Here is a 16,099-nt window from a genome sequence, read left to right on the forward strand (position 1 = left end):
GTGGCTTCTCTTGTTGCAGAGCACAGGCTCTAGGTGTGCAGGCTTCAGTAGTTGTGGCATGCAGGCTTCAGTAGTTGTGGCATGCGGGCTCAGCAGTTGTGGCTCGTGGGCTCAGTAGTTGTGGCTCGTGGGCTCTAGAGCACAGGCTCAGTAGTTGTGGCACACAGGCTTAGTTGCTCCACAGCATGTGGGATCTTCCCGGACCAGGGATCCAACCCATGTCCCCTGCATCAGCAGGTGGATTCTTATCCACTGCGCCCCCAGGGAAGCCCTGACTCAAGGCATTTCTGAACTTGGTCATGGAAACTGTCTTCAGGTCAAATTTACAACCTCAATGCGAGGCTTATTCAACAAATTTCATGCTGAATAATTTCTGTTTGTAGAAAAAAAACAAATCTGCTCTGAAGAAAAATGAATACTTGCTATCACTACAGTGGTTCCAAAAAAATAAGTCACATACAGTTCTGAATAAATGTGCAAAATGTTCTTGAAAATTGTCCAACCCCACTGAATTAAGTGTTGAATCTTCCAGGCTGACTACTTGGGAGGGAGGATACCCTTGACCAGATGTGAACATGAAGTATGGTAAATAAGCTGCTGATCACACACATCCTGACCTCTAGAGGGAGCTCTCAGGCAACCGCAGGGATGAGAGGTGCAGATACTGCTGTAGTTCAAGGACATTCAGTGAGGCCCCAGCCTCCAGAGAAAGGCTTGGCGGGGGAATTATAAAAAGAACTCACTCAGATCTAGGCTTCTGATTGCTCACCTACTTTGGTGTTCTTTTTCAACTGTTCTCCGTGATGTCTAATCTATCCCTGCTTCCTGCAGCTGCTGGGGTTAGAGTTCACCTCCTGCTGGGGATGTGCTCCCACAACTTAGCAGACCAAGGGGCCCAGGGAAAGGACCACAAGGAGCAGGCTCTGCAGCCCCACTGCTCCAGGCTTCAGGGAAGGTGGCAGGCTCTCATCTTCCTTAACTGAATGTCTTCAACAAACTTCTTACTTCTTCCTTCAGTTAGTGATAAGGTTAAGATCAAGATGTGGGCCCAGAAGAAAGTGGTCAAGAGCAGGTCACCCAGGGTCACCTTTAGTCTTGGACTTTATTTCCCCCTTCACAGAGAGCCAGAGTTCTAGGTTCTAGGTTCATGGCCCAGCTAAGCTCACTAAGAGAAAAGGCACGGGGGTTTGGGGTTACCAGTGCTGTTAGCATTTCTTCATCACCTAGTTTGGTTGGTAGGTCCTGGTCCTTTCTTTCTCTGAGCCATGAATGACATCTCACAGGACAGGAATTCATTTCTAGGTCAGAACTGAAGCATCAACTATCAGCTCTGCAAGGATGAGGCCCCTGTCAAATTGTTCTCCCAGCACCTAGTACACTACCTGCCACATTAGTAGACAAGCAGCTACTGTCTGTTGAATAAACAAGCAAATCTCAGAATGCACAGAGTTTCAATGGACAGGTCTTTGCCAGGAGCATATCATGTTAGATTCTCCAAGGTTCTCTTTGTCCTGTTCCTCAGCCAGGGCTGTGAGATAAACATACTAATAAGCTTCAAGGCTTGAGGATTTCAAAGATGCAGAAGCTCTCAACTCTGGTGGCATGTTTTAATAACCCGGAGGGATTTTCGTTTTCTAATACTAATACCTGAACCTCACTCAAGACCAGTTCAATCAGAATCCTGAGATGAGACCTAAGCAACAGTATTTTTAAAGAGCCCCTTAGCGATACTAACATACAGCCCAGGTGAGAACCACTAAAGAGTGAGATGCACCTTCTCAGGCTGAGGTAGAAGAAACCTCAGTGAAAATACTGCAAATCTAAGGGCCAAGAAGGAGGAATAAATATCTTTTATGATTTTATGATTTATCAGGTTTATTCTTAAGCTGTAGTAAAGCTAGACAGCCATCAGTAGGTAGGAGGCTTCAGTTAAGAAATCCACTGCTCAGGTTTTGCTAGATTATCAGACACTTAGGGAAAAATGAGATAAGCATAAAACAATTTTTGATTTAGTTATCGAGGCTGATACTATGAGAAAGAAAGAAAAAGGATCAAAGACACCTAGGTTCTGTGAAAATGCACCCTGACAAGAACAGAGAAGGAACGGGACCAACTTCAGAGGCAAGTTAAAGGTTTCAAACTTGACTGAACCAGCTTAAAGTGGGCCACGGAACACAGCAGAGTTCAAAACGGAAGTGACGGAAAGGGACGTGTGTGCCACCATCAGAAAGGCACCGACAAGTCAGAAAGAAAAAAGCTGAAGAAGGGAAGTTTCCAAGGGAAAATACAGGACAAGAGACCCGTTGGCTTAAAATCACTCAGGGCAAGGGATTGGTTCAGAAATCCTTGGAGTGACTTCCCTACTGGGGTAAACGTGTGGGAGTAAGCAGCTGAAGGTTAGGACACCCAGAGGCCGGCAGAAGCCGCAGGCCTGCGGAGAGAAGTGAGGCATGGATGGGATGAAGGACAGGGCAGAGCACTGAGCTGGGGTTGCAGGAGACGCAACGTCACCTTGGAACGCCTCCTGGCTCACCCTTCTCCTGAAAGAACGGAGGCTGTGCCCCTGGCAGAACTCACATTTAAGGCAGAATGTGGATGCCAGGAACTCAGGATTATAGAGGAAATGGATAGGATTTCAGACGTGGAATCGACACCGAGAGGCGAGCTGGTGAGGAAAAAGGGGTGTCAGTTGCAATCTAGAAACTGCAGGTGCCACCACACTGAAAACTCCTGAACTCTTTAAAGAAGTCAAGTTGTTTTAAATGTCACCTTCTAGGAAAGGATGCAAATTCTGTGCGGGGTGAAAGGGAGGAAAGAGAAGGAAATTCTTAATATGTTTATCGATCCCTGGATAGAGTGGAGGATTGGTCGGCTTTAGTACATTCAAAGGGAGAGCTAGGAAGGGGATACAGTAGAAAGAGACAGCTCATAGGAAGAGCAAAGAAAAAGACTGACCTACTATCCAGAGATGTATTTAAAACCAATACCCAGGGGCTTCCCTGGTGGTGCAGTGGTTGGGAGTCCGCCTGCCGATGCAGGGGACACGGGTTCGTGCCCCGGTCCGGGAGGATCCCACATGCCGCGGAGCGGCTCGGCCCGTGAGCCATGGCCGCTGAGCCTGCACGTCCAGAGCCTGTGCTCCGCAACGGGAGAGGCCACAGCAGTGAGAGGCCCGCGTACCGGAAAAAAAAAAAAAAAAAAAAAACCAATACCCAAAAATATTTAGAAAAGACCCATAACCTATCTAGTTTTGCCTTCCTTTTAACAATCGAGCTTTAACTATGAACTCTTTCCCTGCCCTTCAGATCTTTCTGGAATCCCACCATGCTAGATTTTCCCTGCTTCATCAGGTCTTTCTTCCACTTTCACCAAAACCTCTAAAAGGCACTGAATCTTGCAAGGAGCTGGGCCTTCTGCTAACCATTATTTATCCTCAGTGCCCAGAGCCCAAGGCTTGGCACAGAGGATTAAAATACGAAAACCATATTTGTCCTTTCCCCATCAGCCAGACAACATCAGAGAGAAAAACGGGTAGCAGAAAAGAAGCTGCCCTGGGTTAAGAATTGGGTTACTCAACCTTGATACTGTTGACAATCTGGACCAGAGCATTCTTTGCTGCGGGGGCCGCCCTATGCATTGGAGAGCTTTCAGCAGCATCGCTGCCCGCTCCCACTAGATGACGGAGCACATCCCCTCCCAACAACCCAGTCATGACAATAAAAAATCTGTCTAGACATCGCCAAATGTCCCCTGGGGTGGCAAAATCACCCCCCCCCCAACTTGAGAACTACTGGTTTAGAGGAACCACAGGGGATACAGCAGGTGAGGAGACCAGAAACCAGACTCATCTGCAAGGTCATTATCATGAGCCAGCAGGTGCTCATGGCTTTTCTCTACAACCTGCAGAGAGGGGCTGTTGGCTGGAAAATCCTACTCTGCAAAGCCAAATACTAAGGCCTGGATGAAGCAACGCCACATCCCAGCAGGGGCAAATGAACCCACTCAAATCTCTCTCACAGCGAGGGGTGCCAGGCACATGCCAGGGAGCGGGGACCCTCAGCGTAGGAGGTATGCCTACTGTATGCTGTGCTGTTATTCCTGTAGGACAACTGAACACCTCAGGCATGGACGTCTTAAGACCAGGCGTGGCTCAGAGGCCTATGTTCCTCATATCCCTACCACAAACTCCTACCTCTGAAGGCAATCTGGACAAATCTCCTTTTTACAAAGAGAGAATTTAAAATATAACTATCTTATAAAGAAAGGTCCAAGGAGATAAATACTCAATCATGGCATCTTAACCAGAGAGGGGTGACCTCTCTATAGCCACTAAAAAGGAGGCCCCTGAAATGCAGAAATATACGTCAGATTTTAACAAAGCTGGGAGAGCGTTAGAGCAGAAACTCTGAGAACCAACTCCTAGGCGTGGGTCAACTACCTTCACCAAGGAAAAAAATAAAGGGCAAACTATTGATTTTGGTTTCCTACAACTATGTGTTTATCATACTATGGTGCATAACCTACTGGAAAATATAAGATATTCAACTCGAAAACAGTGTCAATTTATCTAAATTTTAAAAAGAAGATGTTATGTAATAAAACTCTAAAAAATTACTACCAAGGAAAAAAAAGCCAAAATCACAACAACAAAACAACACAAATACTTAGGAATGTTCTTGAGGTTTCTTATTTAAGAAAAACTATAAAACTTGATTGAATAGTAACCAGAAAGATATATCATGTTCCTGAATGTCTCCCAGATACCAATTCCTCATTATTTTCTAGGTTAGGATTTATTACATTTTAATCAATATCCTAATGGAATTTTATTTCTCCATAAATTAGAATATTATGTTCAAATCACTTTAACATAGGAAACTGTGCTGAATATAATGGATCTTTTATAGGATGATATTGATTATTCTTTTACATAGTTTACACACGTGCAAACAAAAATAGTCTATTCTACCATGTGATAACTGTATTTCTAAGAAAACTTACATTAGCAAAAATTGCCATAAAAATAATCACTTCAATTATAAAAGGAGAATTAAATCTAGAGGTGAGTAGTAATAACTTTTCCCATAGAAATTTCAATAATGAAAGTGTTCTTCATATTTTATATATTATTATATATTATATATATATATATATATATATATATAGTTGTTGTTGTTATTTAGAGTCAAAAGTAACAGCTGATCAAAACTACTAACATCAACAAAAAACACAGAAGTGCTTCCTTATATGCCTTCTAATCCAGAAGGCTCAGGGCCAGTCCTCCCTGTCACATCTGGCCTTGACCTTGCAGTTTTCATTGCACTCTGGTTCACAAACATAAAGCAAAGACAGTCGCCATGTACTGGAACATAAGCACGTTGTATGTTCCTCTGCTTTGTTTAGTTGCAACAGTGGTTTTCCATTTAAGAGAGCTGTTTTCTCCTTATAACCAGTGGTGTCATCCAAGCAAAGCAAATCTTGGTTCTTACCTGATTGTTACACTCAAAGGTGTTACGAACTCAATTAATAGAAGAAATGCCTTTGCATCAAAATATCTGTATTGCTGATTTCTGAACTATTCAAGTATATGAGTTTTTTACTTTGTTCTTTATAATTTTCAATACTACAATCCTTCAACGAGCATATGTAGGTCTATAATTATATAGAAAAATTACTTTTAATCAGGAAAAGCAGTTTTTGAAAAGGGACCTTTAATCCCACCACCTTTACTCTAACAGCTATTCTCCTTAGTAGCATTCTCCTCCAATCTTTATCAAATGTGGTTTTTTATGTAGTTGCATACACAGTGTCTATATAACTACTGGTTTTTAATTTTTTTATTTATATCTTGTAAGCACTGTCATGCTGCTCCATAATCTTCATAATTAATATTGAAATACTCTGGATAATATTACAACAGAATGATAACCTAAGTTATCACTTTCTCTCCAGTTGGGCATTTAGGTTGTTTTATCTTCAATAAAAAGCTGGTGAAAAACCTTGGCATATATAGAATTCTTATGCTGCTGAATGTTTTTATTGGGATACTTTCCCAGAAATGAGATCATTACCTCAAAGGGTATGAACATTTTCATGTCTCTCGATAGGCATTATGGGGTCTTTCAAAAGGACTGTCTCAGTTTTTACTATACTTTACAATGAATGAGGCCTTCTGTTTACCACTGCTGTACCAGCACAGATCTTGATCATTTTAAAGTTTACTTTTGCTAACTTAATAAGCACAAAATGTCACTTTAATATTGCTCTAATGTGTGTTTCTCTCATAACTAGCAAGTTAAAAAATTTCCCCTACATTTGCTTTTTATTTGTGGACTCATTCAAATCTAAATTGGGAAAGCTTGTTCTCAGCCAAGATCAAGCACTCTGCAGGGGAGATAACACAGGATTTGGAAGCATGCATCAGTCTTCAAACTAGGCAGACCAGGGCTCCATTACGTCCTAGCCATTTGACCTTGGCTCACTGTAAAATGGGGCGACAGCTACCCCACATGGTTACTACGAGGACTAAATGAGATAAACTCTGCTGGTGGTTTTCAGCCAGAGTATACAGGAGAATCACGTCTAAGGCTTTAAAATTACCGAAGCCAGGTCTCACCCCAGACCACATGAGTCAGAAACTCAGGGGTGGAGCCCAGGGGTGTGTATGTGTTTTAACAGCACAGGCAGTGACCACCCTTCCCCATGGCAGTGCTTCTGCTTCACACTTCTGGTAAAGCACCAGTACACGAAGCAAACAACATGCCATTCTCATTCTCAGGGCTGACCTTGCCTCCTGCTTCGCTGAGAAAATAGAAGCAGTCAAACCACCCCCCACCCCCAGCACTCCCAGCCCTGCCTGCTGCGCTGCCCCGCCCCCTGCACACTGGCTGCCAGCCCCTCGACCCACAAGGTCATGGACTGAGCAAGTGCCCCCTTTCTCCTGCGCACCAATTCCTCCCCTTCTCTCTACCAGGTCACTCCCACCAGCTTACAAACACATACTGTCACATCATCTGTCTTCACACACACACACACACACACACACACACACACACACACACACACACCCTTTCTTAACCTCATATCCATCTCTGGTTTCTACCCTATTTCTGTTCCCCTTTCTGGCAAAACTCCCCCAAAATGGTTTATACCTGCTGCCCCCAATTCTCTCTTGAACCCACTGCGATTAAGCTTTCATCTCCTTGGAAACAGCACAGCAAGATCATAAACTACCCCATTTCTAAATCCAAGGGCAAATTCTTGATCTCCTCCTCCCTGATCTACCCACAGCTCTTTAAAATAGCTCGTCATGCCCTTCCAGAAGTTTTCTTTTCATATGGCTTCCAGGTGAACTCTCCCCTCTGGTTCCTCTCCTACCAAACAGGCCGCTCCTTCCCAAGTGCTTCTGATGGCGTCTCCTCTTCTCCCTGACCACGAAGCACTGTGGCTCGAAGACTCGCTTAGTCCTAGGGCCTCTTCTCTACTGTCATTCCTTTGGTGAAGTCAGTCTCACTGCTTTAAATATCATCTAGGAAGGAATAATTTCCAAGTCAGGCAATCCTATCTTCAAGCCAGACTTTGCCCATGAAGCCCGCACTCATCTCCACAACCACATCCTGAGCACACCACTGGAAACACACAGCCAAAGCGGAACTTCTCCTCAGCCCATCCCAACCGGAACTTCTCCTCAGCCCGTCCCAGATCGGCTGCTCACTGCCCTCCTACCTCAAGGCCCAGGCTGAAAAGCTGAATATTATCTGTGACTCCTCCTCCTTTCACGGCTCACAACCAACGCAAGGCAAATCCTACTGGCTCTACCTTAAAGACACATCTAGAAATGGATGACTCCTCACATCTTCTGTTGCTCCCGCCTTGGTCCCGGCCACCATCATCCCTCATCTGCGCTACAGCAACAACCTCCAGTGGCTCTGCTTGGTCCCCGCAGACCATTCTCCCCGAAGAACCAGAGTGGTTTTGAAACATAAATCGGACCATGTTCGCTCCTCTGCTCAAAACCCTTCAGTGGCTTCCCAGCTCACTCACAGGAAGAGCCAAAGTGTTAACAGTGGTCTCCAAGGCCCTTCACGATTTGGTGGCTGCCTTTTGTTTTTTTTTTTTTTGGCTGCGTTGGGTCTTTGTTGCTGCGCGGGCTTTCTCTAGTTGCAGCGAGCGGGGACTACTCTTTGTTGCGGTGCACAGGCTTCTCACTGCGGTGGCTTCTCTTGTTGCAGAGCACAGGCTCTAGGCGCGTGGGCTTCAGTAGTTGTGGCATGTGGGCTCAGTAGTTGTGGCTCACGGGCTCTAGAGCACAGGCTCAGTAGTTGCAGCACACGGGCTAAGTTGCTCTGCGGCATGTGGGATCTTCCCGGACCAGGGATTGAACCTGTGTCCCCTGCATTGGCAGGCAGATTCTTAACCACTGCGCCACCAGGGAAGCCCGCAGCTGCCTTTTTAACCTCAGAACTTCTCAATCTCCTCTTCTCCCCCCTGTTCCATCCCAAACCATCCTATATAAAAGAGCATCCCCCACCCTCATCCTGGTACTCCTATCACCCTTAGCCCTTCCATATCCCTTCAGTGTATTCAGTACCATGCAGGGGTTTGTGTGTGTGTATCTTTATGTTTTTTCATTTCTTATTCCCTTTGCCCCCTAAGAACATAAACTGCACAAGGGCAGGGACTAGGTTTTTCCCCTGCTATCTCCTCAGGGCCTGGCACATACTAGGTGCTCAAGATATATTTGAAGGAATTTGAGAAGACATCTGCCTCCATTAAACAATAACAGGTTGCTATATAAATTTGAAAAAGAACATTTAGGTAACAAAAAAGAGCTCCTGGAAAAAGAAGACATAAACACAGATGCAGAAATCTCACACAGAGTAGAACAAAATGTCAGCACTGAAAAACAGGAGGGAAAAGATAAGAAAATTAGGCAATCTTTCTAAAACATCCAGTTTCTGAATAATACACAGGCCAAGAGAGGATAAACAATTCAAGGAAACTTCCTGCAACTGCAGCTGTAAGTTTCCTGACTGACAAGGCCTACTGAGTGCCCAGCACAAGGAATGGCTCATAATCACTAGATTTCAGAATACCATGGACACAGAAGATCAAAGAAGCATCCAGAAAATGAGACAATAAATAGGTTTCACAAAAAGAATCAAGGGTTAGAATAGCACTGGACTTCTTACCAATACCAATGGAAACTAGAAGACAATGGATCAATGAGTTCAAATCATAGAGAAAATAATTTAAAGCTTGTACTCCCATACCCACACAATTGTTAATTAAGTATAAAAGTAGAATAAAGCCGTTTTCAGACATGAAAGGTTTCAAAAACATTTACTGCCATGCCTTCTTTCATAAGAAGCTAACCAGAGGATACAGTTCACTAAATGAGAGATTAAACCAAGAATGAGGAAATTATGAGATCTAAACACCTAAGACAGAGGTGAGAAGAACTGTCCACATGATGGGGAGGGATATCTTGCAGTGACAGCTGTGCAGTTGGCCCACTGAGCAACCTTTCCAGATTATGTCAGAAGACTTGGAGAGATAATTCTTCAAGAAATTAAAACAACAGTCTACTTAGTGTCTTTGGATACACTGGATATTGGACATTTACACAACTAGGGAACAGTCTGAAAATACATAAGAAGCAAAGCAAATGCAAAGATAGGTATTAACTTCATAGAAAAGAAAGAGGGTGCAGGAAAGGAAAAGGAATCATGGTATACTACATGGCTCAGCTTTTACACAGCTTAATGTAAGTGCCAAAAATAGTTACAACTGAAATTAACTATATTGGAAGGATGGGGGGATTAAAAGTAAAGATGTGTGGAGTGGGGAGTAGAAGATGGAGAAAAAGTCAAATCCTTAGCCAGTATAGAAAGACAACAAATAATAACTAAAACTGTAATTTGAAGTTAAGGAGGTAAATGATACAAGAATCAGCTAACTTGTAAGTGGTTGCCTCTGGGGACCTGGAGGCTTAAGGCTTCTGTTTTTCATGAAAAGAACTATTTGTCTCTTTCACTATCTGCATACACACCTTTGGTAAAAATAAAAATTATGTCAAACGGTCTTACCACACTGAACTAGTAGCGGAAGATGACTAGATACAACTTTTCAGAAGGACAATTTAACGATGTGTGCTAAAATGTCAAATGTGTACACCCTTTGACCCAGCCTTTGACCACTTCTATGAACTAAGAAAATCACTCTACAAGAGGAAAACGGCTGCACGAATTACTATATTCACTGGCCACTGTTCATCCTACTAAAATTTTAGAAACAATCGCAATTTTATGCAATAATAGACTAAGTAAAACATACATACTGGAATATAATGCAACCATAAAAGATGGAGTTATAATCCATATTTACTAAGACTGGAAGACGTCAACATTTTGTTGAGTCAGGGCAAGAGTTAAAGAACAGCAGTTCATACAAAATCTTCAATTTTCTAGAACCTCTTCTCTTCCCCTAAATGGCCACATGGCTTTCTCATTTTATTCAGGTTTTCAAACATCTCCCCGTCAGAGGGGCTTTTCAAGACCACCTTCTCTATAATAGCCAACTGTTCCCTGACAGCCTCACCCTGGATTCTTTCACCCAACCATTTAGCACAGACCCAGATTTCCTGGGTTTGAATCCGAGCATGACTGCTCGCTACCTGTGTGACAACAGTCAAGTAAAGTCTTTGTGCTTTGGCTTACTCACATGAAATACAAAAATAATAATATATACCCAACATTTATATGTTGGGAAGAAAAACTGATTTAACATGTGAGTGTGCTTGCTTGGTGCAACTAAAGGTTCAATACATGTTTGTTATCAAAATTAACTCTCTTTTGTCCTCTTCTGGACTATGTGAATTTTTTTCATGGAGAAAATACATCTTTTGCAAAAAAACAAGACACTTCTGTTAAGAACAGTTTTACTTCAAAAACACGAGAAAACAAAGAAAAGAAAAATAACATATAACCCCACCATTTATCAAATATATAAATAAGAAGTCAATTCAGCCCTACCCTCCAGTTAACAACCAAATTTTTTTCTCTGTTTACAGACACACATATATTCATATAAATCCTTTTTTATTAAATAAAACCAGGATCGTGCCACTTGTTTGTTTGTTTGTTTGTTTGTTTACTTTTCAATATATTTTAGGGACTTCCCTGTGGTCCAGTAGTTAAGACACTGTGCTTCCCCTGCAGGGAGCACAGGTTTGATCCCTGGTTGGTGAACTAAGATCCTGCATGCCACATGGCGTGGCCAAAATATATATATATACATACATATAGAGAGAGAGAGAGACACACACACATATATACAAACATATGTGTATGTACATACATATATTCTAGACATGGTTCCATCACCTCATTCTTTCTAACTGCTACACAGTATTCTATATGACATGTAGGCAGATTTAAGTATTCCCTATTAATGGACATTTAGAGCCTTCTCAATTTTTTGCTACTACAGTGCTACAATGAATATGAACACATACTCAACCTAATAAAGATTCTCAGAAGAAGGCTGAATTATAAGGTATGGATTTTTAAAAATTAATATTTAATCAAATTAAATATGGAATAGATATGAAAGTATTTATAACATTATAAAACAACAATACAGTAATCACCACACACCCATCACCCAGGTTAAACAATCACTGTGTTTGAAGCCTCCCATCGCCCCTCCCTGATTCTGTGGCACAGAAAACATTGGAGTTGCCATTTCTCAATTTTTCCCCTTTTTTCCTCTATTTGATAAAGGAAACTAATATCTCATTATTGCTTCATTTTTTATTTATAGAAATATAATATAATTATTAGTAAGTATAGTAACTTCTCATAGGTTTATTGGCTATTTGTGTTTCTTTTTCTAAAAATCACTTGTTCTTTTCCTTTGTTCATTCTTCTACTGACATGATTAGGGCATTTTACTTTCTGATTTATAGAAACTCTTTGCAGAGTAGGGATATTAACCCACTGCTATTACTCATGCTGCAAATAATATCGTATCTTTTGTCATACAAAGTTTTACATTTTTAGGTAAATAAGTCTATCAGTTTTCTTTCTGGCTTCCCAAGTTTCAGTGAATATTTTCTCATATATTCTTTAGATTTTTTTTACATTTAGATCTTTAATTGATGTATATTTTATATTGGGATATGGTGGGAAATGGGGCTCTTTTTCTTCCAAATGCAGAGTCAGTTATTCCAATAGCGTTTACTGAATAATTCCCTTCTCAACTGATGTAAAAACCTTATTGTGTCTTATGTAATTTTCATATATATATATATATACACACACACACACACATATACATATATATGTATACATATATATATATATATGTATGCACATGTGTGTATGTACTTGTGTATACACACATACACACACGTATATCTACAGGCATGCCTCGTTTTACTGGCCTTTATTGCACTTCACAGATACTGCATTTTTACAAATTGAAGCTTTGAGGCCACCCTGCCTCGATCAATCTATCGACACCATTTTTCCAACAGCATTGCTCACTTCATGTCTCTGTGTCACGTTTTAGTAATTCTCGCAATATTTCATTATTGTTCTACTTGTTATGGTGATCTGTGGTCAGTGATCTTTGATGTTACTACTACAATTCCCTGAAGGCTCAGGTGATGGTCAGCATTCTTTAGCAATAAAGTATTTTTCATTAAGGTATGTACATTGTTTTCCTAGACATAATGCTATTGCACACTTAACGGACTACAGTATAGTGTAAACATAATTTTTACACACACTGGAAAACCAAAAAATTCATGCGACTCACTTTATTGTGATATCTGCTTTATTAGAGTGGCCTGGAATGGAATCCGTGGTATCTCTGAGGTATGCCTCTGTGTGTGTGTGTACACACACATATGATATATATGGTAAACACATTTGTTCTGGACTCAGTTCTCTTCCACTGATCTAAGCCTGTGTAACACAATGGAGCGAGAGCAAAAGAAATCACTCACCTGTCCTTCTTCATCAAAAGCCATAACCACCACAGCAGCTCCAAACTTTTGAATCTTTCTGGCCTTCTCCAAGAAGTCATCCTCTCCCTCCTTCAGGCTGATGCTGTTAACAATGCACTTCCCCTGGCAGCACTTTAACCCAGCTTCAATCACAGCAAAATTGGAAGAGTCGATGCACAAGGGCACCTGAGGTCAGAAGGGTAAGGTGATCACAGAAAGACTGTAAGTTACCACAAATCCCCTTCCAAGGACCCCCAGATATTCCCTCTTTCTTCCTTAGGGAAACAAGAAACAAATAACAGTAGTGTGACAGAGATACGATTTTAATCTGATTTTAAGCCCTTGTTCCTAAATCCCAAAAGACTTGGAGTAATTCCAGTCTCACAAGAGACCCCATGCATGGGCCAGAAACTGATAACTCAAAAGATCACAGCTAAACATCAGAATGAAAGCACTGAAGTCATTTCACGGGCTCCCCGTCTGATTCAGACTTTGAACAAGTCATTTAGCTTCTCTGCACCTTAAATTCACAAAATATTTACTCCCAGAGGACCGTGGAGGCTTTTAAGTGAGGAGTTGAAGACAAATGAAGGACAGGTTAATGTAATTCACTGCTTACCACAAGACTTCTAACTTACACATTTGCTGAATGAAGCTTAACAAAAAAATGACAGCCCTATCTCTTAAAGCACTATAGGAGGTGTCTTTCAAACACCACCAACAACAATAAAACCAACTTCAAAAACCACTCCTCATCACAAATTCAATGGTAGAGAAGTCAAGTGAGACTTTTCAAAGTTTTTAGAATCGATCTAAAATTTTTGAAAAGATGGACACAAAAATTAACTTTCATCTTTTAAAGAACAAATGTAAAAGCTGACATTAACACCTTGATTTAATCTTGTTTTATAAGTCTGTCTCACTCTGATAAACCTAAAAAGGTCTCCTCTTCCTGCAATAAGGAAGGATTAACTGAGTTCCCTTGTCTGTGATAGGAAGAGAACTAATGATTCGGTAAGAACAGTAAGTATATCCTTCAGAGACATGAAAAGTTCGTTCTTAGCCTAACCAGACATCAGAGGAAACTCAGTCAATCCTTGTGACCAACTCCGGAAGCCCTGGAAACAGCCACACGGAAATCACATTGCTCTCTAAAGTCTGGTTTCTATCGAAAGGCTGCCATTAAGTGAGAAAACTGACAATCAGAAACCACTGGGCTTTCAACACAGGACAACAGAAAACCAGTGTATGACATGACAGACGAAGGGACAAGTGACAAAGTTAAATGAGCGACAGAGCAGCACATGTAAACTCCTTTGAAAAATCAAGGTTTTGTACGACCTTGGCAATGTCAGGCTCGGAAGCGATGAAGTTGCAGAATCTGGTCATTGCACTTGGTCCATCCAGCATGCCATCATCCATGTTGATATCCAACACCTGGGCTCCCATTTCCACCTGCATTTTGGCAACGCTCAGAGCTTCCTGAGGACGGAATTCAAGGGGAATGAGCATTGGGAGAGGGTGACTAAGAGAAGGCTGACAAAAGTAGTCCTTCACCACCCCCAGCAGGCAGTCCTTTTAGATTCCACTAGACTGCCTGGCCAGCACCCCCGACCCTGAGCCTGCTCTCAACCATCCCAGATGAAGCTTTCTTACACATCGCTTCCATCACAGCGGGTCGCTCCTCAGAACCCAGCGAACCTCGACTCTTCCTGTAAAGAGCCTCTAGCCCTCAGCCTCGTGTTCCGGGCCCTCTGGGACCTGCCCCATCTTCTCATGCAACTGAACTTCTCGCCCATCGCCCACTCCCGGCACCCCACACTCAGCCAAATCTGTTTCCACCTCTGTGTCACACATGATGTTCCCTCTGCTTCCAACACAATCCCCTTCCTTCCTGTACTGTTTAAGATCCAGCTGAAGTCCCATCTCCTCCAAAAAAAGTCCTTAGAGAAACAGTCTGAAACTTATCTAACTCTTCAGTGTTTGCCGAAACATGCAAAGCAGTCATTGTAGGCTGTTGATAGAAGTTACATGAAATATGCGTATAAATAAACTTCTTCTGTGCTAAAAGGATTTTCAAATCCTTTGATACACTATTATACACCGTAAATCTCCAAGGACATGATACAATACACAGCATTTCCCACTTACGGTCATTTAAGGAATATCTTGTAGGATCAGTGTTCCAGAGAACATACTTTGGGAAACACTGCTTATTCCGCAATGAACGGCTGCCTCTAAACATCTGTTAACTATTATAAACATTATTACATGGTGTATTACATTATCATTTCCTCACGATTTCACGAGTATTAGCTTATTCTCCGAAATAGATTTTAAGCATTTGGAAATCTAGAAAGGTCTTAGGTATCTCCCACTCTCATTTGAACAATACTGGGCAAAACAGACATGTTCAATAAGGCTTTCTAACTGACTGGTACAGCACATTTCATAGTGTCATAAAATAAGCAGGGGTAAAATCAACTGTAGATTCTGATGTTGTCCTAATTTTTTCTTAGCCGAAGAAACCAAATAGAAATTTTTAGCAATCACTGTAAAAGAATAGGCATGAGACACTTTGGCATAGGCCACAAGGAAAGACCACTCGTAATGACACAAGGTTACACAGAGAAAAAGGATCGCAATAAAATTCAGCAAAAAATGTTTTCGTTATGAGCAGTATGTTAAATATTAATAACATAAAGAATAAAAAGAAGTATAAGTCACAGTCCCTGTTCTTGAAGGGCTTTCATCTAGTTGGGGGCATATGATGCAGCACATGAAAAGCTACGGGCACTGCCATACAACGTACGAGTCAAATGTCCTGCCTAAACACCAGGAAGGGCAAGATCTCTGAGGACTGAAGTGGAGAAAGCTACCTGAGAGGGAGCAGTTTCAGCTGCCCCTGGGAAATGAACTGGAGCGAGCACAGGGGGGATGGCAAGCGACCTGGTTAGACCAGAGGTCAAAAGACACACAACTTAGATGCCAATGCCTGACCTTTCTACATCAGAAGAGCCACAGAATCACAGCTCAGCGGTCCAACCCAAATAGGCTCCAAGGGATGAAGTGATTTGTTTAAAGGTG

General features: G+C 41.9%; 1 protein-coding gene across 3 annotated transcripts in view; it reads right to left on the bottom strand.

Moving 5' to 3' along the window:
- Positions 1-16,099, bottom strand: part of MTR (5-methyltetrahydrofolate-homocysteine methyltransferase) — a 115,464-nt gene that overhangs the window by 53,734 nt on the left and 45,631 nt on the right. For all 3 annotated transcript variants that reach the window (XM_065894925.1, XM_065894926.1, XM_065894927.1), the window contains exons 14-15: positions 14,354-14,494; positions 13,013-13,198 (exon numbers count right to left, since the gene is read on the bottom strand). In XM_065894925.1, coding sequence (XP_065750997.1) covers positions 13,013-13,198; positions 14,354-14,494 — 327 coding nt within the window. The remainder of the gene's footprint in view (positions 1-13,012; positions 13,199-14,353; positions 14,495-16,099) is intronic.

Source organism: Phocoena phocoena, chromosome 16 (genome assembly GCF_963924675.1).
Source record: "Phocoena phocoena chromosome 16, mPhoPho1.1, whole genome shotgun sequence".
In the NCBI taxonomy this organism is placed as follows: Eukaryota; Metazoa; Chordata; class Mammalia; order Artiodactyla; family Phocoenidae; genus Phocoena; species Phocoena phocoena.